The following is a 26,386-nucleotide window of genomic DNA, read 5'->3' as shown; positions in this document are numbered from 1 at the left end:
CAGTTTGGTAATATTAATATATTAACTTTGCCCTTGGAAATGAACTCAATTCAGAATGGCCTCTCAAAATAAGACATACTGTATTGGAAATGTTAAAACTGAGCAGTGGTGTTGTTAAAATTTATATTATTTATCTTTTAAGAAACTTTAAGATACTTATCACAGGCATGCCCATGGTTTTGGTTCGGTAATCTTTAGATGGGAAACAAAAACACTAAATATGGTCGACAGTGCAGGCAACAATTGTAAAAAGATATTTTCCATCCCTGACTGCCATTACTGACATGAAGTAATTTAACTGTAATATGTCTGGAAACAGTGTCAGTCACACTTTTCTAAATATTGATTTATTCATGCATATTTATATACATGTCATACAAGTACAGATCATACAATACAGTCAATTTACAACATTTAACAATTGGAAAACAATTATCACAGGTTTTGGATCACAATGCATTGATATATCACATTTTGAATATCACATTCAAAGTTAATCATTTATATTCAGTTACAAGTAAATAGTCAGTGTATTTGGCAGAGATCTGAAATAACAAGTAGTTACAAGATGTTGAAATCAAGACATGATATGTATACCACAGGATGTCCCATGAAAGGTTTGCAACTTATTTCCAATGGGGCCCTATAGATGGGTGGAAAATGTACAAAAATGGTGGCATTAATACGCATAAAAATATCATTAATTTAAACTTGAGACTATAGTCTTGAGATCAAATAGTAATTAGCATATATTATTAGAGAGCATTAGTTACACAATGTATACTACTATCTTGTCATCACATTTAAATGTACGTACAAATACTTTATTGATGACTTTTTTAACAACAGTAATATATATATATATATATATATATATATATATATATATATATATATATATATATATATATATATATATATACCGGTTAGTAGTGCTGGTAAAACCATTCACTTGAGGACATTGAGGTAAATAAAAGTTATCTTTACTATGTCTACTGTTATCACTATGTATATCAGACACTAAACTAAAATTATTATACAAAAAGGTCATGTTAGGAGGACATTTCTTGTTAACAATTTTATAAACATGGTTGAGTGTTATTTGCATAACTCTGTTTTGAACATTTAACCAACCAATACTACTAAAAACTTTAACTTTCAAAGATGTTCTAGAGTCATATCCATGAATAAATTTAACAACTTTATTCTATACAACTTGTAATCTTCTTTTTAACTGTTTACTAATACCATTGTACTATGAAGAGCTAGCATAGTCAAAATGGCATTTAACCAATGAGTTACATAACAATTTTCTTAATTCCATATTTGAACAGTGGTTTTGTCTATACAAGAACAGGGGTGTAGATGCTATTAGGCACAGCAGGCCCGGGCCTACAATTTTGTTTGGAAACATGAGAAAATTAAAATTGCTTCAACTCGAAAAACACATTAAAATGTTGACCCTGAAGGTGGTGAGGTGTAAGAAATTTGCATTTCATATTGACATGATCCTCAGGCAATGGATTCTGGTCTTGTTCAAAGGACATATCTTCCAATTATCAACTCTACTTCTTTCTGTATAGACGTGCAGACAGTATTATTGGAAAGAATTCCCAAGGTTTGACTTGTGAATAAGTGAGTGTTACAATTTTAAATGGGTCTCTGTTCCATATTGTTTTAAAATTTAGTTCTCTGGTAAAAAGATAATACAGTAAAATTTAGTTCTCTGACATTGAGACAAAACAATAAAATATCAAAGAAATACAGGCCAAAGTCTTATATTTTTTTAACCTTATTATTTGTCTAGATATGCTTTAAATCTCACCACAGGCGTTATAGGATTTAAACAATTTCCGGAGGAGGACCCCCGCACACACACCCTATTTTTATGTAACATATTTGGGCCTACAGCTCAAAAAATGCTAGCTACGCCCCTGAAGAATCTTATTCTTGAGTTCACCTTTTTAATAATATTATTAACAATAGATGTAGCAGAAAGATCAGTGTTGAATATTGAACCAAGATGTTCAACAGATGATTGAGAAACAATAGTGTGATCATTACATTTTACATAAAAATTATGAAGTTTAGATAATTTCCTTTTGGAACCAAACACTATACATTCATTTTTTCCAAGGCGTAAAGACAATTTGTTATCCACTAACCATTTAATACAATTTTCAAATTCTTTACAAAAAACACTTCTGAGGATACTAGGATCTTTGTGAAAATAAAGGATGACACTTTAATCAGCATAAAGAATAAGTTTACATAAATACAATAATCAAAAATCACTAATATCCTATATCAGTGTTAAGGCATTATGAAATGGAAATGGGTGTGACAAGTAACAAGAACCCTACACATTTACATCACAAAACATCTGATATCTACAATAACTGGATATAATATATATGTTGAAAGTTAATATAAAGAGGGCAATACAAAAGAATGTACAAAAGTAGTAATAAAGACAAAACAACCAGTTTACAATGTTAAGATTTATGCAGTTGTTGGCAATAAGAGAACAATTACCATTCTTTACTTTGAATTTTGCAAGTGTAAATACATGTATGTAAATCAGAACACAAGAATTTGTTTCCATGTCACTTTGAGCTATATAAGTGCCCAATGTTTACACTCAGTGAATTTGTAAAACCAACTTATATGTGTTAACTGTCTGTCCGAAAACTTAAACATTTCCTATAACTTTTGCAATATTGAAGATAGCAACTTGATTTTTTGGCATACATGTGTATCTCGTGGAGCTGCATATTTTGAGTACTGAACGGTCAAGGTCATCCTTAAGGGTCAAATATACGGCTTCAAAGCGGCGCAATAGGGGGCATTATGTTTCTGACTAACACATCTCTTGTTTTTACATGAAAAACCACAGACATTGTTGGAATTTGCCACATATTAGGCATTATGTATACATTTTAAACTCAATTTTCCACACAATGAAACATCTTTTTTAAAAGGCACCAACAAATGTTCCTCCATCCCCTTTGCACGCTAAACAAAGAATCAGTTTTAAGTTCCACTGGCCAAATGTGTTCAAATTATGCCCCTGGGTCAAATTTGACCCTGCCCCGGGGGTCACAAATTTGAAAATTGCTTCTTTAAGGCCTTTTTTGTGCAAACTTTCAAAATCTCCTTGTCGATAACCATAGGGCTTAGGGCTATCAAATTTGGTATGTAGAGACATCAAATAGTCCTCTACCAAATTTGTTCAAATTATGCCCCTGGGGTCAAATTTGACACTGCCCCGGGGGTCACAAAATTAAACATATGCGTATATAGGGTCTATTTTGTGAAAACTTTACAAATCTCGTCCATAACCATTGCGCCTAGGGCTACCAAATTTGGTATGTAGTGGCATCTTATAGTCCTCTACCAAGTTTGTTCAAATTATGCCCCTGGGGTCAAGTTTGACCCTGCCCCGAGGGTCACAACATTGAACATATGCTTATATAAGGCCTATTTTGTAAAAATTTAAAAAATTTCTTGTCCATCCATTGGGCCTAGGGCTACCAAATTTGGAATGTAGTGTCATATAAAGTCCTCTACCAAGTTTGTTCAAATTATGCCCCTGGGGTCAAGTTTGACCCTGTCCTGGGGGTCACAAAATTGAATATATGCTTATAAATTGCTTATTTTGTAAAAACCTTAAAAATCTTTTGTCCATATCCATTGGGCCTAGGGATATTAAATTTGGTATGTAGTGACATCTTATAGTCCTCTACCAAATTTGATCAAATAATGCCCCTGGGGTCAAATTTGAAACTGCCCCGGGGGTCACAAAATTGAATATATGCTTATAAAGTGCTTATTTTGTGAAAACTTCAAATATATTCTTGTCCATAGCCATTGGACCTAGGGCTACCAAATTTGGTATGTAATGACATCTTATAGTCCTCTACCAAGTTTGTTCAAATTATGCCCCTTGAGTCAAGTTTGACCCTGCGCCGAGGATCACAACATTGAACATATGCTTATATAAGGCCTATTTTGTGAAAACTTTAAAAACTTCTTGTCCATAACTGTATGGCATAGGGCTACCAAATTTGGTATGTAGCGACAAGTAATAGTTCTCTTCTTAGTTTGTGCAAATTATGACCCTGGGGTCAAATTTGAAACTGCCCCGGGGTTCACAAAATTGAATATATGCTTATAAAGGGCTAATTTTTTGTGAAAACTTTAAAAACTTCTTGTCCATAACCATTGTGCCAAGGGCTACCAAATTTGGTATGTAGTGACATCTTATAGTCCTCTACCAAGTTTGTTCAAATAATGCCCCTGGGGTCAAATTTGAGCCTGCCCTGGGGGTCACAAAATTGAACATACGCTTATATGGAGCCTTTTTTTGTGAAAGCTTACAAAAACTTCTTGTCAATAAACATTGGGCCTAGGGCTACCAAATTTGGTATGTAGTGACATCTTAAAGTTCTCTACCAAATTTGTTCAAATTTTATCCCTGGGATCAAATTTGACCCTGCCCCGGGGGGTCACAAAATTGAACATTTTATACGCTTATATCTTGCTTATTTTGTGAAAACTGTTAACATATTCTTATCCTTAACTCTAGGACCAAGGGCTACATCATTTTGTAAGTAGTGAGGTATCGAAGTCCTCTACAAAGTTTGATTAAATTATGCCCCTGGGGTTAAATTTTACCCAGCCCAGGGGTCACAAAAGTGTTCATGTGCTCAAATAGGGCCTATATTTAAGTATTTGCACATGCTGAGAATATTTGTTTCAGCCTTTTTTTCAGCAGTGGAGCGATACAAGGCCATCGTGGCCCTCTTGTTTATAAGAATATGTCAAAATGGGCAAAAGTCAGGGACAATACTGTCTAAATGCCCTTTTAACAACTCTGGTGACATGCGGCTGTAGTAAATTTTCTCTGTAAATTTACAGCGAAACACATAATGTCATCATCATAAATGTATTGCTTACATGTATATAAAGTATAAATATGTTACGAGTACTTACCCAGTATTTATACAAATTAACCTGGATATTTTTGAAAAACACCATCTCCCTGTTAAGTGTAAAGAGAGAAGGCATTTGTTCACCAGTAACATAATGTTCACTACCGGTAAATTGCAAGCAACGAACATGAAAAATTCAGTTCCCAATTCGAGTTTTTAAAAAGTTCAACTTTGCTTTAGTAATAATGCATCAATGTTGATTCTAAAGAAAAAGAGTAATTATTTATGCCTTAACTGTTCTGCTATCCAGAAGCAAGGACGGCATACACAAGTTTTACAACATTTATAGTTTTAGTTACTTAACAATCTAAAATGAATGTTCATTCTAAGTTTGCTGTCGTATTCTTCCCTAAAATCATACATGTTTCTTGCATAATTGAATGTTCATGTCCATGGATCACAATGTATATAGAAACAAACATTATTTTGAATTATCTTTCACAGTTATATATTTAATATAAGTTAATTTTGGGATACACTAAAGCAAATATTAACATTTGTCTCAAAATGAATCATCCTCTGAAGCCCCCGATGGGATTCAAACCCATACCTCTTTCCTCTGGAGAGGAAAGTATTCTATCTTAAAATACAAGGGCATTTAAGAGGAAAACTAGCAATTTCAAAGGGACGTTTTCACAGATTAGACGTCACATGTATTGAAGTTTGTTATTAAATACTTTAAATTGATAAGTCACACAATCTAACTATAACATAAAAACTCCCCAAGTTATTTTTTTCATTATAGACTCTATGCTATATTGATAAATGCAAACATTGGATCTAAAAAGCTGCAATAAAAAAAAACAAGAATAAAATTGAATAAAAATATAAAAGTAACCCTCAAATGGGCTCGAACCATTGACCCCATGGAGTAAAAGTCTACCGTTTAGACCACTCGGCCATCCATGCTCATACAATGAGTGATGTGTTTCATACTTTATCAAGTTTATGTAAGCAATCCTCGTATCTCACAAAATATAACGAAAACAGTCGATTTAATTTTTAAATTTACTCGATGTCAATACTATAACGTACTCCTATCAGTATGTCAGTAATGGCATCTTAAAATTTTAACAAGTTTTTAAGTACGTTGTGGGAATTCACAGATCTACATTAAATTATTACTTACAGAATGTTATCTTGAAAAAGACGAGCTAAAAACACACATTTTAATTTTTCCTCTTTAAGAGGGGGCCGCCATCTTGTTTTCTAAAGTAGTTCCAAATCCAATATGACGGCCGCCTACGTACATCAGAGAGACGGTGTGGTGTAGCCCACTGTCCGATGCGTTCAGATTGATAGCCGATGTATCACGATTGCTGCTGATCCAGAGTGAATAGTTTTTTAGGCTTCATTGTCACCAACAATATACCCACGACGACTCCACAATTATTTTGATATGTAAATTGTAAAAGGTGTTGTTTCATAACAAAAGTTTTTTTTGACGAATAATGTACTGAACGTATTAAAGGGACCTTTTCACAGATTTTTGCATGTATTGAAGTTTATCATTAAATGCATTACATTGATAAAAGAAAACTTTGGAACTTAAAAGCTCAAGTAAAAACCAAGAAAAAAATTAAAGAAACAAAAAAGTAACCCTCAATTGGACTCGAATAACTGATCCCTTGAGTTAAAGTCTATCGCTTAGACCACTCTGCCAAACATGCTTATACAATGAGTGATGTATTTTACAGTTTATATAAGCAATCCTCGTATGTCACACAAAAATAACGACAACAACAGAACTCTCCAAATTATTCAATCGTTTCGCGTTGCAACGCTTTATAATTGTCAGGTTTTCAAATCGTCAAAAGATGCATATAATGGATATTTTAGAGCACGGAAAATGTTCAATATTATCGTTTTCTCACAAATATCATAACTTGAACAAAAATGTGCGAATCTGAAACAATTTTGTTTAATTTTGTCAATTTACCAAAACGTGAAAAGGTCCCTTATATATGAACACATAGATCTAATAATTCAATGACTGTATAAATATTGTTGATTTCGTATCAAAACATAAGTATTTTGATGTACAATATCATTGCAAAATATTAAAGCCATTTTGGACCGAATATCGCAAGAAACGAATTAATCATGTTATTTGTTATGGATATATATGTTTTAATTGCATTACTTAAAATACGTCAGCCAGTCAGTTCTGATGTGGGCTGCTGAGAATAGATCATCTATGGTGAGGGAAGTCCACTCTTTCACATCACATTGTCCATCTAGCTTTTCTACTGACGACCTCGACGGCGATCTCGGTCTAGCGTGCCCAGAATCACTGTATGTCTTCCACCTAGTTCACAGATTACTTGCTGATTTGTTACGTGTTTTGAGATACCGGACCATGGTCCTACTTATAAATAAACAGTTGCGAAGTAATATGTACACAGGTAAGTTATTAGTCAAATAAGTAACTATTTTCGTAACTATTTTGTATGTCAAATCACCATCGTCTATTTTAAATTAAAACTTTCATCAATGCTCGCGTGTTTCAATATGTTTTTGTGTTAATTATAAACCAAAGAGATCAAGTGCACCATCACTGAAATACTTTTTTTATACATTTTTCGTTTTATTATCTGCGGTGTATATCTATTTAAAAAAAATAAACACAAGAGATCCATAAGTATGCCTTTAAAATGATAAATATTAACATAATGACTGCATCAGGTTTGATTTATCATTTAGTTAAAGTTTAACGATTGACAGACATCATACTTATTTGGTGTTTAATATTCCAAGTTTGCACTGTAAAGGTGATATATGTGTGTGTGCTTCATACATGTGCATCTGCTGACTCGGTTCATAATTAATTATACAGTCAGATTCTATGAATTTGTTTCCACATACTATTACTTAAATGTACAATTACTTTGATTTAAAATGCTATGATTATGATATTGTGAGTGATGTTTTGTATTCATTCATTAATGTGATGACTCTACAATTAAATGCCTTGATGGTCATGGACTCACATAATACATGTTAAGTATCATTTTTAATAGTAAGAAAAAATAAGCTTTGTTCTGGGCAAACTGGGCTTAATTCATGTGTGTGGAAAATGGTGACCCGGATAAGTATGTGGATAACACTTAACGCAAATGCATTAAGCCCAGTTTCCAAGAACAATACTCAACTAGCCTCAGTCTCATTTATTGGTCAATATTTTGAGTTGATGGAAAAAATCATTTCCGCAAAATGTTTTACAGTAAAAAATATGGGCCATGTTCTGTGAAAAGGGGTGTAATGCATGTGCGTTAAGTGTCGTCCCTGATTAACCTGCCTAAATATTTTATAAGAAATGACTTTCTGTTAACAAAAAATACCATAAAAGCGGAAAGTGTCGTCCCTGAATAGCCTGTGCAGAATGCCCAGGCTAATCTGGTACGAAACTTTACGCACGTGCATTGAACACTTAATTCACAGAGTACGGCCCTTATTATTGTGTATGCCCCATGCTAATTTGTTTAGAAAGGACTTCAATTAAACGAAACATTCCTTGAAAGAAAAATGTGTGTCCTTGATTAGCCCGAGAGTTAAACCGTTTATTGACATGACTGTATTGGTTATTGACATGACTGTATTGGTTATTGACATGACTGTATTGGTGTCTTTCTTTTCTAAAAAATCTTTATGCCCAGTTGTAAATGTATACAGCATAGTCTGAGATAAGTACGTTTGCAAATAGTTTTATCTTGTTTGAAACTAAGTTTACTAGTGTGTTTTTTTTTCAAATGATGTACGAGTTATATTTGATGATGTAAAAGTATTGGGCCATGGGCAACGATAGCTAATATTTAGTTGAAATAACACAGATATACATATAATGATGATTTGAAACGATGTGCTTAAATGATGGATTTTGACGGACGAGTATTGTAATAATCAGTTTAAATTAATGCACACATACAAAACAAGGCGGTTTATTTAAAGGGTGTGTTATTTATGTACAAAGGTTCAAGTAAACAGTTACTTGCGTTTTTAATTACTAAATTTTATTTGAAAATGAGATGGCTTTTCAGAAAAGAAAAGAAAAAAGAATGAGCTTTTCAGAAAGCCCGACAAATATTATCATAAGAATGGGTAAAAGCATTCTGTTTTTAAAACAATTTGTACTTTAATTGATGCCTTCTTACGAGCATAACAATACAAGGCATTCAAGTAACAATAAATATCTTTCAAACGATATTCGGCGTATATCCTGATTTTGAAAATAAAGATTGAACATTAACATTTTGAGATAATTAAATTATTATGTATATGTTTGTCTTTTATAAGTTTTTTTTGTAGATTATCCGCCACACGAAATGTTTGTTATGCAGTGTACTAGTATTTCATTTTAATGCATTCACATTTTAATTCGTATCTATACAGTTTATATATAATTGCATAGTTCATATCACATTTCCTATGCACGTGTGAACTAACATATTCAGGTATTTGCATAATATAAGACATTAAAGAAAATATCCCCATTACTTATATATGTAGAGTGAAAAACATTTATTGATCTATTGTTGTGTTATTAATCAAGTGACGCTTACAAATGGAGAGGCTTGCATATGAGTAGTTTTAATTGTGTTGAGCCGCATATCGAGCCTGTATACAACAATAGTATGTCATACTGTATGACTTGATTCCGAATAAAATGAATAAGTCCAAAACTCCAAAGTGAAATAAAACATAGCAGGTACCTTTGTATCAGGACGAAATCAGCGTAGGGATATGAGGTAAATATATTCAAACTGAAAACGTGCATGCGTTAATATAAATGATACCACATCAAATCATATTATTGTGTGTCATAAAATTGCATTTTATGTACAAACATTAGTTTCTTAAATATTTATAAATACGTGGTATACTAGTATTATCATTTCAATATGACGTAGTTTTCTCTCCGCAAATTCAAATCACACATTAATATCACATTGCGTTGAGTAAATGAAAAATAAAATTGAGATTCATTTTGATTGAGAATATGTGCCAGACTGTTATTAAAAGCAAACATCGTTAATATATTTTGACTTTGATTGACGATGTACAGACAGGCTGTCCGATTTATGACTTTGCTTTGAATCCCGCACTGAGTTAATCGACTAAACTAATAAATATGTAATTAAGTAATAAAGAATTGTGTCCACAAAGGAGTAGGTATGAATTTTACTTCCGCTATAAACACGACCTCATGACGATATACTAGATTCACCACGGATGTCAGTCTGTCCGACGTTGGAGCGCTACACAATGACGCTCAATATTTAACCCATTTATGCCTAGCGTCAAGAAAAAAGGTCTTGGCAAACAGCGTATACCCAGATGAGACGCCGCATGATGCGGCGTCTCATCAGGGTCTGTGCTGTTTGCTTACAGGAATTTCTGTAAGAAATATTATAAATATAGACATAAATGTACTAAACATCCCTAATTTTTTAAATAAATTGATCAAATTTAGAAGGATGGGAGAGTTCACTAGGCATAAATGGGTTAAACTAGCACGCGTCTTTATGTTTAGAAGTTTAGCAAATGCTCATTGTATTAAAATGCGATAAGAAATGCCTTTTTGTCAACATATAATTTCTATTACGATTTAACGATAATCTTGTTAGGCATCCGGGCCGGGAAAACGGGTCTTAATGAATGTGGGTAAAGTGTTGTCACAGGTTATCCTGTGCAGTCCGCACAGGCTATTCAGGAATGTTTAAATGAAGTCCTTCATAACAAAAATCCACTTTAGGCGAAAAGTGTCCCTCTGGTTATCCTGAGCGTACTGCACAAGCTAATATGGGACGACACAGTACGCTCATGCGTCAAATTCCACGTTCGCTCAAAGAGGCTCACATATATTATGACACTCGACTAGAGGGTGTATGTCGGTATGCGCCAGTACTACGATAACTTCTCATTCTTACATATACAGGGCTTAATTGAAACATGTTATCTATACGCGATTTTCCTTGTTACAATTGCTTTGTCATAATTATGAAGATATTCAGACATTTACAAGAAATGTCATATCTTTTATATCGTCAGTGCGTATCAGAACATTTCAGTTCCATTTTATTTTTAATTCAGAAATAATTTCTATCTTTTGGGTTGACCCATGGTATAATTGTACGAGCATTTGTAATTTCTGTACATAAGATCCGTTTTATGCATAATTACATAACCCACTGCTGACATGTATACACACATTTTCATGCATTAACACAAGAGTACAAACTCATTAGCAATTAACTTATCGTTTCTAATACAAAAAACATTCAGTGAGATTTATTTTAATTAACCCAAAATCATTCTATAAATGGCATATGTTTAAAAAAGATTCGATGCATATAGTATGATAAATAAACAAGAAATATCTTTAACAAGAAATATCTTTAAAAAAGATATACGGCGTAAATAGTTTAATGAATGAGATCAAGTATAGCGAATGTCTTTTTCTGTGCAGTTCTTAGCTGCATCACACGCAGTACGGGATGTTACGGGGAGTTTTCGCGGCTTATTTTACATTATAACATATTGCTGGTCATAAACCTATTGATACAAAACAGAAAACCAAAAGAAGAATGGAAGTGAAATTTAAACATATGAGTCAACCGGCCACACGAGAAGTATCCGTATTTATAGGCGCGTTCTTCGAACAAACCTGTTTTAGTGGTTTGTCGGGCATTGCTATTTGATTCGATTATTAACAGTATCAATTATCATCGTGCTAATGCTTAAAGTGATATTATGGGCATTTTGCACTGTTGAATTGAGCTGAAAAGAATTAACAGGTCAAAATAGTTAGTTAAAATGTGGTTACTGATTAATTATCTGCAACTCACCTTGCTACCAGTTGTTTATAAAAATATATTTTATATTCGATATTCTTACGTGACCCACCCAGTCCTGTAAGCTGAAATGATCCGTAAAACAATTTCGTGTCTTTGTGTCGTATTAACAAATCTGCACTAAAACTAAATTTAGGTTCAACTCGTAAACGCATGATCAGTTGTCAAACGAAAGTACGGTTGATATTCAAATGCATTATTTTTCTCTTTCTGGTATATTGTTTTAGTATGATGATGCTGCATTAATTAATATAAGTGTATATGAAGTAGAAACATCAAAAATAATCAACGGTTGCGATAGACACCTATAAACTGTTACATGCTCATAATATCACTTTAGTACATTAGGCAATATGGACGAATAATTATTGTTAAATTTATCAACAATAATATTTATCATTGTATTGTTGAAAACACATTAAGAATCTATTATTTACATACCATAATTATATTGCTGAATATCTTCATTTAACATATTTCTGGTCTAAAGAAAATTCCAGGTCACCTAGTTCACGGATAGCGTCTTTATTATATAACGATTATTTTACTGGCCGCCAACTCCGGTGATGACCTGTATATAAACTCTGAATGTCCGCGAATTGACCCAATATACCTCGCGGGTTGAAATGCAATGCTTTAAAGTGAGGCCTCGCTTCCATTGCTCTTTATACTTTTACATGTTAACATGTTGACAGGAATAAGGAAGTAAGAACTAAATATGAGAACATAGCCTTTTAAGTATAAACGCTCTTGCGCTGGTAATACTCTGAAAATAAAAGGTGTACGCACAAACTGTATTGATGTCGAGAATTGAGTGTAAAACTGTTCTATCTATTAAGCCTTTTCATTCGAGATAAAATTGTTTCATACAGTAAAACAGTGTTACAAAGACGCGGATATGTTTCCAATGTTCTGGTGGTATACTCAAATCAGCCAATGGAATAAATGAAGTGTATTCATTCGTACCTAGCCGCGGGAAATTTTATTTGAATTTTATTGGACACTTACAAAGGTCAAGTCAGGGTGAAAAGCTGGCTTAATGCAGCTTACGCCGAAAAAAGTCAACTGGTAAGCGTTATTTAGATCAATTACATATTGTTCTCATGTTAATGTGTTCTTTTGATCATTTCGTTATGGATCAATTCAAGGCGCCATAAACGCAATTATCTAGTTCGACCTTTTCCATTTAAAGGGACATTTTCGCAGATGTTGGTATGTAATTAAGTTTGTCATTAATTGCTTTAAATTTGATAATAAAATGTTAAACATTGCAACTAAATAGCTCAAGTAAAAAAATAAGAATAAAATTAAAGAGAGGAAAAAGTAATTCTCAACTTGACTCGAACCACTGAGTTTTGGAGTGAAAGTCTAGCGCGTTAACCACTCGGCCATACCTTCTCATACATGGACAGGTTTATTCCGCTACATATTATGAAATCGCTTGGCGTGTTTAACGCTGTTTAATTTTCTGTTGTTGTTTTAATCATCAAAATATGCGTATACTGGATATTTTAGAGCATATTAAATGTTCAGTATTACTGTTTGCTTGCAAATATCATTATTAAAACAAAACATATCAAATCTGAAACCATTTCTTCCATTTTGTCAATTTACCAAAACGTGAAAAGGTCACTTTAAAGTGAGAACTATACAAAAAAACTCAAGCGCATAAGCAACTTCGCGATCTCATCGCTTTGTTTTCTTGCTTGCCGTTGTACATCAGCCCTTAAGATCATTCCTAACCTGAACGTGAATCTGATGCATTCACAGATTGTTTGTGTAAAACATTATTATTATTACTTAGACGTTCCTCTCCAAACATTAATTCATTTGACGATTCGTTATCCACGTTGTACTTCCCGCCTGGAATCTTACTGACTTGTATTGTTTCTGCTGTAAAATCCGCGAGCTCGGGTGCCGTAACTTTCACCACTGGGTCCAGACGGTCTATGTCGGTGCGCATGCGCATCGTGTCATGAGATCGGGATCCAACTGAATTGACCGGTTCCTCGTGGTAACCGAGCGTGTTCATGTCTATTTGTAGCATTTCTGCCAGTCTCATAGAGGTGCCTATCTCGGAAATCAAGCGCGCTCTCCTGTCAGCAAAACCCGTCGGACGATCGTCGTCGTCGTCATCGTCGTCTTCAGTATACACTCTGCGGTACGGCACACGAACATGATTCTTGCTTTCCCGAACGCGAGGTTCCCTTCGTCTACCTATCAAATTCAGACCGGGAGGGATATTGGAATGCTGCTTGTTTCGTTGAGTTTCCAAAAATTGTGGGTACCTAAGTGACAGCCGTTCGAAAGGCAAAGTAAGTGACACCGACTCTTGCGCTCTAGGACCGTGGCTTCCGGCGCCCAGGGGAATTCGCCTTACGTCCGTTCTGTAATCGATGGCTTCGTTGCGTTCACCGGGGAACGGTAGCGGCTGAACAGAAACTTCGTGGACACCAGCGTTCATATCCGGAGTCTGTAGGCTGTAGTCACTTGGTGTAACATAGTTTAATCCATTACTCTGTTGATTTACGCTCCATACATGCGGGGCATTTCTGTTGCCTTGTGCGCGAAATAGCAGCAATCTGTTTTGTTGATCGTGTTGCCTAACTATAATGATCGGTGCCCTGTTCAGATTCGACATTCCGTTATGATTAGACCCTTGTCGTACATTCCTTAATCCTAAGCTACTACGATTCATCTGAGCTCGTGTCCCATGTCCAGATCGTAGCGTATTTACAGATGAATGCAAACCTCCAGGATGTAACGAATTTCCAGATGGAAATGCATCTACAGAATTTAACGAATTTCGAGAATGTAAACTATTTCCAGAATGTACCGAATTAACAGAATTAAGCAAACTTCTAGATTGTATTGAATTTTCAGTATTCATTAAATTTCCAGAATGTATAGAATTCCGAGAATGTACCGAATTTCCAGAATGTAGCGAATTCGCTATTTGTCGTTGATTGACGGCGGAAGCAGGCCTGTCTGTTATAACATTCGGATGTCTTCGTGCATTTCCAGTTGACAATCGCGGATGTTGGTGGGAATTAAAACCCCGACTCTGACCACCGAAAACTCCTGTCCCATGAATAACCACGCGTCCATGAAACGAATTGGGCTGCTGCCTTGTATCTGGGCCAATATTTAAGTTCACAAAATTCGCACCTATATTCGAAAATGAGGGTCTCTCAAAAGGATATTGACCCCAAAATCGGCCTTGTCCTGTCTCATCTATGGAGGCAAATTCGTTGCTTCCGGTCCCGGGGATCATCCGGAGCGATTCAGAAGGATAGAACGGGCGTTCGAACGGAAGCTGCGCGATGGAAATACGAAATACGGAACATACATATACACATATAAATTCAGCTGCTATCACCAACATTTTGTTTGTGTCCTCGCAAATTTGATGAAATAATTACACGAAAAATCCTTTCTTTTTAAACGATTTACTTTTTCGACTCCGAAATGTTCGTTCAGGTAAATGTAAATACAGCGAAGAAGTATTAATTACCACTATGATTGTTTATACATTAACTTTAATGCACGTCTTTTAAATTAATACGCAGTTGTACATATTATTGTAATAATATAACAATTCGCACAAAACGTAGTCCCACGTATGCTGAACTGTTCGAAATATGTTATCAAAATGTACTAAAATTAAAATTCATTATTGCTGTTTGTTGTTGTTCCGCGACACGTGATCTGCACTAATTCATTTCCGAAAGGGTCCCATGTTTACAACGTATCAACTTTAATCAATCGCGATCACTTTTGCTATGTTTACGATCTTTGTATTTGAAAATTGATTATCGTCTGTTTTGTTTAAATGTAAATGAGGTTTCTTGTACGCTGTGTGATTTATGATAACAAATGGTTTTAAAAACAGCGACGTTCGACTACATATTTTTTAAAGGTCGTTAAGCAACCATTTTTTTTACATATTTTTTTCGAGTAAAAATATATATTTCACCTGCACAAAAGTTGTTCTCCTAGAATAATTAATAATAATTATTATTATTATTTAGCCAAGTCTAATGAACATCTTTCATACGGTATATGGGAAATGTGGCTGACAGGGAGTGGTTACTAGAATGTTTGACTCTAAAGTGTGACCTTTGCCTAACTGACTGGTGCCTTTTGCGCATCTTCTCAGTGACTGTAAAATGAGTCGCGTTTTGAGAAAACTGGGCTTACTGCATGTGCGTTATGTGTCGTCCCAGATTAGCCTGTGCAGTCCGCTGGATTTTTGCTAAGAAAAGACTTTCTTTTAAACAGAAAATATCGTAAAAGCGGAAAGAGTCGTCCCTGATTAACCCGTGCGGACTGCACAGGCTAATCTGGAACGACACTTTACGCACATGCATTATGTCCAGTTTTCTCAGAACAAGACACACATGTTAGCAAAGTTTCAAAGAAAATCATTAAACTGCGTAAGGGGATAATTACGGAGCGGACACGAACATGTCACGTAAAGAAGGCCGCACGGACAGACGGACAAACGGCAGTCTTCGCGACATGAGCATAAAGTTGTAATGACTCCAATAAAATACTTTATAATTAATTCATCTTGTCTGCCAATAACGTAAACAAATAAATTGAGTCTAAAATTGTTCTTGATTGAACCCTAAACTTTAATAAATGCAACTCGCTGATAATTTAAAAATAAACACGTTTACAACACGATGTTATATTGATTGAACATTATATCACAATCAAACCAAACATAACGTTCATTTAATAAAGCAACATTCGCAAACCCATGAAACCATTTATCAACTATTCTCAGCAGTCAAACATGATAACGTCAGCACAACGTTCCCCTGACACGCATGACAGCCAACCGGAAGCTCGGAATCTAAAAACGAGGCTCCACTTCCACTCGGCAAAATCTCTGCGATCGCCGAGTAACTTTTTTGCCTTATGAATAACAGTTACAAATATATATACATGAGCGATAGAAGCACACAACGGCGTATGACCTTGGGATACAAACATGTCACGTCCTACACGGGCGATGTAACTTCTGCTTGAGCTTGATTCCCTTGACCCTGACCCTGGTCCACTGGAGTTGGCTCGGTAGGCGGGGTAGGTGGTGTCACTTCCGTTTGACCTTGATTCACTTGACCCGGTCCTTGACCTGGATCCACTGTTGTTTGCGGGACTTCCGTAGGAGGAGGCCCGGTGTATAAGACCCACTGAAACACGTCGTAACCGTCGGCGTCTGTGTAGCGGTACTGATTGCCCCTTACCTCTCGCATGTCTCCCTCAACTGGGGCCACAGTTGTGCCTGCGCCACGTTTTAGTTTGCTCATTTCTAATGGGGAAATTACGTTCGGTGGGGCTATCGTGCCGCGATTCCTCGTGAAAACCGGATCACCTTGCGCTGGCACGTTTGATGGACGCCGCCTAAATCCGACTGGTCGCCGCCTCGCGGGGTTCGCACGCGCGATAAGGGGGGTACTCATTCTGCCCGCTGGTTTAGTTGCATGCGATTGCGTCGGGGAAACTTTGTATGGAACATTTGGCCCATTTGAATTCGACTGCGTCAAGGTAATAAGTGGTTGTGCCGGGGTAGGTGCTTGTCGCTGGTTACGGATTGGCGGCTGAGGGGCGCCTTGTCCTTTTATTGTTTGTAGAGTGGATGCGCCGTTTGTTTGACCAGTGAGAATGTTACGAACAGACAGTAGCGATGTTACTTGGTCCTGCAAACCCTTCACCTGCTCAAGCCCAAGCTTCACCGGGTTCGCCAGAGCCTCGTTGATCTGCTGGTTAATGGCATGCAGGCGGTCTTGAACCCTTTGCAGTCGCTGAGCTGCCGGTCCGGGGCCTTGGGAATCCGTACCTTGTTGAGGCGATTGTGTTTGCTGTTGAGACTGCTGGTTGCTCTGCTGCTGTGCTGGTGGTTGGGAAAAATGCTGCTGCTGTTGCGCTTGCTGTTTGGGTGGTTGCGTCCACTGCTGCTGCTGGTTTTGTGGCTGTTGCGGTTGTTGTTGCCACTGCTGCTGCTGGATTTGTGGCTGTTGTGGTTGTTGTTGCCACTGCTTCTGCTGGTTTTGTGACTGTTGTGGTTGTTGTTGCCACTGCGGCTGATTTTGTGGCTGTTGTAGTTGTTGCCACCGCTGCTGCTGGTTTTGTGGTTGTTGTGGTTGTTGTTGCAATTGTTGCTTGTTTTGTGGTTGTTGTTGCCACTGCTGCTGGTTCAATGGTTGTTGTGGTGGTTGTTGCCACTGTTGCTGGTTCAATGGTAGTTGTGGTTGTTGTTGCCACTGTTGCTGGCTCAATCGTTGTTGTGGTGGTTGTTGCCACTGTTGATGGTTCTGAGATTGTTGTTGTGGTTGTTGCAACTGCTGCTGCTGTTGAGGAGTAGATATGGCGGGTACGGGAAACTGCTGTGTGGGCGCAGCAGCAGGTTCAGAAACGCCCCAGGTATTTGCGGGTGGCTGTTGGTTGAGAGTACTTGCCTGGTTAGTGCCTTGTCCAGTCTGATGGAACCATTGCCCTGCATCGGCCGGTTGAGGATTCACCTGTCTCGGTCGAGCGGGAATCGAATGTTGCGCTTCCCATTTTGCGATTGCTGAGTGCTCCCACGGGTTCCCAGGTAGGGCTGTGGTCTGATCCCACCCGGCAGCACCACCAGCAATTGTTGTTGCCGTCTGGCTCCATTGGTTTTGAGCTGCTTGACCCTGACGACCCTGTCCTTGGCGCGAACGACCACCTGCCGCCTGGCCACCTGCACCCTGGCTACCTGCACCTTGGCCACCTGCACCTTGGCCACCTGCACCCTGGCCACCTGCACCCTGGCCACCTTGACGTCCCCGGCCTTGGTTCTGTTGTTTGGCACCACCCTGACCTTGCCGGCCTTGCGCACCACGTGGAGCGACTGGTTGCGGAGGTGGATTCTCCGGTGGCGGAGGGGTCGATGGACCGGGTGACGTTGCAATATACTCCTGCACCAAATAGTTTAAATTCGCAGCATCGCCGGTGAATCTCCCGCCGGAGGCCTGGATCAGCCTGTCGATGCGCTGCCGCTCTGGACTGTTGCGCGAAGTTTCCGACATGGCCTCCGCCATCTGCTCCTCGGCGGCCGTGATCTGGGCGTCTCGCGCAGCAGGGTCAGGCTGTACGGGCGTAGCTGCTGTAGGTGGGTACATTCCAAACCCACCACCTCCGACTCCCGTTGCGAACATATCCATACCATGGGGGGCAAACATGTCCCACCCCTGGCCGCTAGCGTCATGGACCAGCATGCAGATAACAAGAACCGCCCGGATCCCCCTCATCTTCGATTTGGATCGGAATGGACCTGAAAAACGATTGCCAAATTTAAATCGGGGACGATAAGGAATACAACTGTGCCGGATCCTTTTTGACAAATGATATTAAGCATACATCTACAAAGAATATGGTTACATGAGTCATATTTGCACATGGAATTATCACCGTTTGCATTTTTAAAAGGCATGTGCGAAAAGAATGGGCGAAAATGATTACAAAAATGATATGATTAAAATGCTTATGAAATTTAAAAAAAATACGACAAAAGTGTGTGAAAAAGGCTGCATGTTTATAAATTTTCACTATTGCAAAGAATGCGATGATATTTTTACACATGTAAAAATGTACTAAAAATGCACAAAACAATATTTTATATCAATATTTTTTTCAATTGTATTAAAAAAACATCGTATTAATGCATCTAATTCATTGAATGTTTCCGTGAAAATATTAGTTATTTTTATAATGTGATTCGCTAATTAAAAGCTAATCAGGCGTATATTTATGCACGCTCTTTGAGTTTGTGTCCAGATAAAAATGTTTTTACCATTACGACCCATTTACTGATCGATTAACCCCAAAGTGTACATAACGATGCGTGGAAATAAAATCTATAAAATTTCATGGGGCCATATTGATTCTTAACAAAGGCTCAGATGGAATAATAATTATGGAACTCTTCATATGTGCAAATGTCTGTCTACCAACTGAAAATACGTTTTGACATATGCATGGGTTGGATATTCATTGTACTTTTTTTTATCAAATTTAATATCGTCATATAAAGTCCGAAATTAACAGTTCTTGGGATAATACAATTGTAAGAGTGTTGTCTTGTTGAAATGTTTCAATACTTGTCCACAACATACACTCTTTCACAAGTCAGTTGTGTTGTTTCTTATCAACGCGCTACAACTACAAACGTGTCATAATAAAAATGTGTCATATGTGAACACGTGTCAAATAAGGATAGGGTGTCTTTATTTAGTTTTGGGAATTAGTCTTCAGTGTTGAACCCATGACATTGTGTTAAAATTAAACAAAATGGGTTTGCTTTAGTAAATAATCCTAAATAACATGACAAAGGACTTGCTTTTTTCGCTGATGCGTAGTAATAAAGTATCATATATAAGGCGCCAGGTCGCACGATGAATACAAACCGCTCGTTAAACTGCTATCTACGTCACATATCCATGCGTTTAAAGTTCGTTTACGTTTATATAACGTATTTTCTGTTTGTTTGCTTTTTGACGTCAATATACAATTGTTTTGTTGAGTTGCATTAACAAAATGCAGTCCTTTTATAAAAACAAATTTAATATAAAGTTATTAAAGTTATTTAAGGAAATAGTGATGCCATGTCTGTTTATATTACTTTATTAAAGCGGCCTTTTCACGTTTTGGTAAAATGACAAAATTAAAAAAATATTATTTCAGATTTGCAAATTTTCGTTGTAGTTCTGATATTAGTGAGGCAAAAAAAATAGGTCGGTTTCCGGTCGCCCGACCGTGTCTCCCGAATCGGTGCCGACCCTTAACTTTTTATTGGGGTGCCGAAAAAAATAATGTATATGTTTAATTTTTCAATATTTACTGAATAGTGTGTAATATAAAAGTATGAAATTTTATTAATACATTCTGCAATAAATATGGAAAAAAGCAAACAAAGCAAATATTATACATATATTTATCAATATAAGATGTAATATCAAGCAAACAACGCATATATATATATATATAAATATATATATATATATATATATATATATATATATATATATATATATATATACATGTATTTCTTCTTATAAGCTTTAGTAGTCTTCCATTCTAGTACCCGAAAGACAAAAAAAAATCCCTACCTACCGACCCTGTTTTTTTTCCGAGGAGACCGGAAACGGACCTATTTTTTTTGCTTATTTTTGCCTGAGGAAACAGTAATACTGAACATTTACCATGCTCTACGATATCAATTATATGCATCTTATGACGATTTAAAAACCTGAAAATTATAAAGAGTTGCCACCATTGTGTACACACCGGTCTTTCTGACAATAACGTAGTGACGTCACCATCTATGTATAGAATGGAGTTGCCACGCTAAACGATTGAGTAATTTGAAGAGTTCTGTTGTTGTTGTTATATTGTGTGCTACTACGAGGCTTGCTAATATTAAGTATAAAATGCATCTGTCAGTGTATGAGCACGGATGGCCGAGTGGTCTAACCGATAAACTTTTACTCCAGGGGTCAGTGGTTCGAGCCCAGTTTAGGGTTACATTTAACATAATAAGATGGCAAGTACATACAAACTCTTCCTGTCACCGAAAAACTAAACAAACAATGATTAAGATCCCCAAAACACTTTCAGGGTCACATATGGATAATTATAACAATAACATACACACCATAATAAACTTTACTAATGGTTTTCGGAAATAAAACGAACTGCTGCAACATTTTTGCTTTTGAGATAAAATGCCACTAAAGTAAATAAATCGAAGTAGCAATTTTTGTTATATAGCAAAAACTATTATGTTGAATATATTCGGGGTAGGAATATTTTCATACAATCTAATCTTCATAATAATACAAGTTGATAAAAACTCAATACATGGAAGTGATTAAGATGAAACAAATATACATATTTCATGTGTAAAAATAGTTAAAATAGCGATTTTAAGCGTAATTTTAATATAAATACCGTAACGTATATACGGAGCTAGTTTAAGTAAGGTTTCGTAGACAAACTAGATACTAGATACAAAAAAAATGCCTTATGACCATTGCCAGGTATTTAGAACTATTATTCAAATTTAGCAATATTCTGTATTGGAATGCGGAAAATTCCGTAACAGAATAAAGTCGGGACAAAATAAATGTACAGCACATAAAAGACATAGCAATATAGTAGGCATTAGAGATCAGCTTAGTCGGTTGGTTTAGTTAATATAAACTAGTCACTTTATGTTAAATAATATGTTAGCTAAACAAATGAAAACAAGTTAAATGCTGCGATTTGAGTAATATTTTTAAATATATAACTACATGGGCAAATTTACTGAAATTGGTGATCGTTAGAAAGGAACGATGTTCCTTATTTATGTTATGACATAATTCGATGTTATATCTCACCAAGTACGTACACAAAGTAGTACTGTACGTAAATACCGTTAAAAATATTTTAACGGCGTTCCTACAAACAAAATCAACTTCTTCAGTCAATCCACTTTGATATGGTTCGGATGCTCAAAAATACCATCCCAGCAAAAACAACAGGACAAATGTTTATGTTCGATGAAGTTTTTCAGATGGTTTTGAAGTAACTAAATTAAAAAAAAACTATCGTCGCAAAATAGTTCTGTCATTCGAGTGCTAAATTAAAGGGGCCTTTTCACAGATTTTGGCATTTTTTTAACTTATTCATTAAATGCTTTATATTGATAAATGTAAACATTGGATCGTAAAAGCTCCAGTAAAAAATCAAGAAAAAAATTTAAAAAAGGAAAAGAACATTGCCCGGGGCAGGTTTCGAACCAGTGACCCCTGGAGTCCTACCAGTGTCCTGAAGTAAAAACGCTTTAGCCTACTGAGCTATTCCGCCGAGTACACTTTCTTTACGTATTTTATACCTTATATAAGCAATCTTCGTAGTTTCACAAAATTTAACGACAAAAACAGAACTCTCCAAATTATTCAATCGTTTCGCGTTGCAACGCTTTATAATTTTTAGGTTTTAAAATCGTCAAAAGATGCATATAATGGCAATATTAGAGCATGGTTAATGTTCAGTATTACTGTTTCCTCACAAATATCATAACTAAAACGAAAACTTACGAATCTGAAACAACTTTTTTCAATTTTGTCAATTTACCAAAGCGTGAAAAGATCCCTTTAATGTATAGCAAGCCATGAAACTTCTTCCCTTTTCAGGAGAAAAATTCACGTGCGTATTAACTAGTTTTATACCAGAACACCAATATTGAACAAAATTTTATTTGACAATTCGAATCTTAATACCAAATCAGTTAAAACGTGTAAGACAGGGCGGAAGTTTATTAGTGATTCACATTTCAGTCGTCAACGTACTGTTTTTCATGAACATAACTTCGTGAAATAGCAATAGTGCAACCAACAAAATATTGACTTTTTTCATTCAAGATGATTTGATTGATTATCTTTTTTGTGTTGTATAGCATATACACAATCCTGATTTTGCATGGGCTAAATTGAAAATTATTGGGATACTGTATTGCGGTTTGGTAACGACAAGACGTTATTAAGTGCATGCGTTTTCTGCTCGAAAAGGCATTTGGAAACAGAATGACACATGCCATCATAAAGCTTGTTTTCACCAATTATACAAGTCTCCGTTTGGAAATTGCCGTTCTCTGAGTAATACTCATTTATGATTAAGTAAAAAGTAATAATTCTGATAGCTGCAAGAAGCTGGCATCGCTCAAAGCATACGACCGTCAGTTACGGGACATTTTACTTTTGGAAAACCGTATTCCGGGCTTCGATTGTGTTTTTTAAAAATGGTCATGCCTTACTTTATGTTATGTTACATTTGTTTTAACTTGGTATGCCATGATAAATTTGAAACGTAAAAAACGCGTTTTAATTAAATATTTTCTGTCATAAGTATGTCTATTTTATCGCTTTGTTGCATCCGCAGAAACGTTTTTATGTATAACTGGTGTGTCCTAATTTTTGTTTGAAATCTGTATTATTTAACAATGTGTTCATTAAATCCCATTTTTATTGTAGACCGTTTATTGAAAATATAGCTCATGGTTTGTATACAACGTTATAAAAATTATAATATATTAAAAATAATAATTACTGATATGTGGTGGATTCATGTTTCCGACACGGATTGTGACAAAACAAAACCCATATCGTATAATTTAAGTGAGATAGCAATTAGTTTCATTGATATGTCAATAATTAAGTCGTTAAATGTATACGTATTTAGAGGTGTACCTACCAAGATTATCTGCGGTAGCGACACACTAACATCCATCAAGAAAATGATGAATCCATTTTATCAAAATTAAATAAAAAACGTTATAGCGTAAATTTCTTAGTGAAGATTATTAATTGCAGACGTGTTTTTATTATTACAGCGTTTCGGACGCACCATATACATGTACATCTGTTTTGTTTGCCTGCACTAAGTTTCATCAGAGGCTTCATTTACATGGCGCAATAATCAAGGTCCGTTTCTAACAGGCGTCTATGGTATGACCTACGGAAATTACTTAAATTTACAATATTCCAAAAGTCTCTGTCTGTGTCATGTTTATTTCATATACATTAAAATGTTATATAAAATTTGACTTGAAATTTCTCCCCTGCGACAACTTTAACGGAGCCTTGTGAATTTCAGCCATGATTTCAAGAAATATTATCCAAAATCTACGACTTTATTACTAACCTTGTGTAGTTGCGAGTTAAATCCTTTCAACCTGGCATTATGCATCGCATGTAAGAGGGCTCCTCTGTCGGCAACCTGACATGACTGACTCTGACAAGTAACTGACGTATTGCCATTAGTTCACATGATGCATGGCAACTATATTTAACATGTGAACAGAGAATAAACGTGTCATTATTCGTAGACTAATACAGCGCCTGTCAAAAATGCTCATGTATGCTCATAAGGTACATTGTTCAGAACGGGACAGTACTGACACGTTTTACGATGTTTAGCATAATACGGTCGTGAATGCTACATATAGCTGAAAATATGGTCGTGAATGCTACATATAGCTGAATTCAAAGATGACAACTCAGCTATAGTAAGACTCTTAAAATTTAAAACATAAAACAACGAATAGGCCCCAGTGCAACGCTGGGATTTCTTGACAGTAAAAGCTATATACCTCGTTAAGAAATTAACATGAACACGAATGAATGACGTAATCGTTAAAAGGAATGTACATTTGTGCATAGTTGAATGAACGGAAGTTTTGTTGAGAGATGAGTGATGACTGTTGGTCGCTCGTGCCTCCGTGGTCACAAATCCATCTTAGTTGTTAATACTTAATGGTTTGACATTATATTTATATTGGCGTCCACACGCCAACGTATTTAAGAAAGAAGTCCCTCAAAACTGTAGAGTCATATAATGACACATACAAAGAGGTTTATAAAATATGCTTAGGTCACTTAAAGATATGCTATGGTATAGTAATAAAAATGCAGTCAGCATATTTACACTATTTCTAAAATATGCGAACTGAATGTACACCATTTGAACAGTGTGCTATCAATATGACTACATGTAGTATCAAAAATCATATTGAACAAGCTTCCACGTAAATTAACAGCGCGAAATACTTCTTCTTTTTCCATGTGATGTACAAATCTCAATCTGGAGCATACTCGTGATCGTGAGAGTGCAGTATAAAAAGAAAACCTATAATATTTATAATATATACAGTCAGGAAAGCCCAATGCTTAAATTGAAAGCCGGCCAGTCCATCAATGAATGACTCTGAGGTCTATAGACCTGTGAGATGGTTAGGTAGTTGGTTCCACAATCGAGCTCCAGAGATGAAGAATGAGTGACGGTATGTGTCTGTTCTTCAGTATGGTATCCAGTAACGGACCACTGCACTATCCATGTCCTCGTGTAGATGTGATGGATCGCCGGAGGGGATCGGTGGCTGGAATGTCGAGAACACCATAGGTGATCCGATGCATCATCAGGAGTTTTGAGTGCTGGTGGCGGAGTTCTAGGGTATGTAGTCCAAGGTCTGCGATCATCTGGCTAGTGCTGCTTGTGGCTCTGTAATTGACCAGTCGCCAATGTATCGATCGCTCCGCCCACATTCTTCGATAAGCCATCGATTTTTCACACACCCCTCAGCAACGCTTATCTGGCCGCCATTTTGTCCGACAAACAAAGCGTATCGTACATATGGAATGGACGTAATTTTAAAGAGTTTACACAGATTTTATATCAAATGCATGATCATTACTGTTCGATCATTATTCAAAATTGTAGGTGCTATACATACTTTATAAAAGGTTATTATTTTATCTTTATTTCTTGAACATATGAACGAGTAATGAGAAAACAAACACAATAAATAGTGTAACAACACCAGTTGTGTGTTCTATAAAACGTGTTATACCGTTTGATGCACAATATTATTAAGCAATTTGGGCAACATAATAATTGCCACACGTGCTTATTAATCTCGGCGTAATTGTCGATGATTAATAAATGACAGTATGTTGCGTGGATCTC

At 36.1% G+C, this 26,386-nt stretch overlaps 1 protein-coding gene across 1 annotated transcript; it reads right to left on the bottom strand.

The window, feature by feature from the left end:
* Window positions 1-16,454: 16,454 nt before the first annotated feature.
* Window positions 16,455-24,676, bottom strand: LOC127856862 (uncharacterized). Its single transcript, XM_052393021.1, has 2 exons — window positions 24,566-24,676; window positions 16,455-19,154 (listed from the first exon to the last, which is right to left on the bottom strand). The coding sequence occupies exon 2, from the start codon at window positions 19,129-19,131 to the stop codon at window positions 16,855-16,857; it is 2,277 nt and encodes a 758-aa protein (XP_052248981.1). The 5' UTR covers window positions 19,132-19,154; window positions 24,566-24,676; the 3' UTR covers window positions 16,455-16,854.
* Window positions 24,677-26,386: the final 1,710 nt, after the last annotated feature.

This window comes from Dreissena polymorpha, chromosome 14 (assembly GCF_020536995.1).
Source record: "Dreissena polymorpha isolate Duluth1 chromosome 14, UMN_Dpol_1.0, whole genome shotgun sequence".
NCBI classification, from domain to species: domain Eukaryota; kingdom Metazoa; phylum Mollusca; class Bivalvia; order Myida; family Dreissenidae; genus Dreissena; species Dreissena polymorpha.
The sequence above is the reverse complement of the archived record's forward strand: the minus strand, read 5'-3'. Positions and strand labels throughout refer to the sequence as shown.

Excerpts from the sequence above, each read along its gene's own strand:
- LOC127856862 (XM_052393021.1), bottom strand. The coding sequence starts at position 19,131 with ATGAGGGGGATCCGGGCGGTTCTTGTTATCTGCATGCTGGTCCATGAC.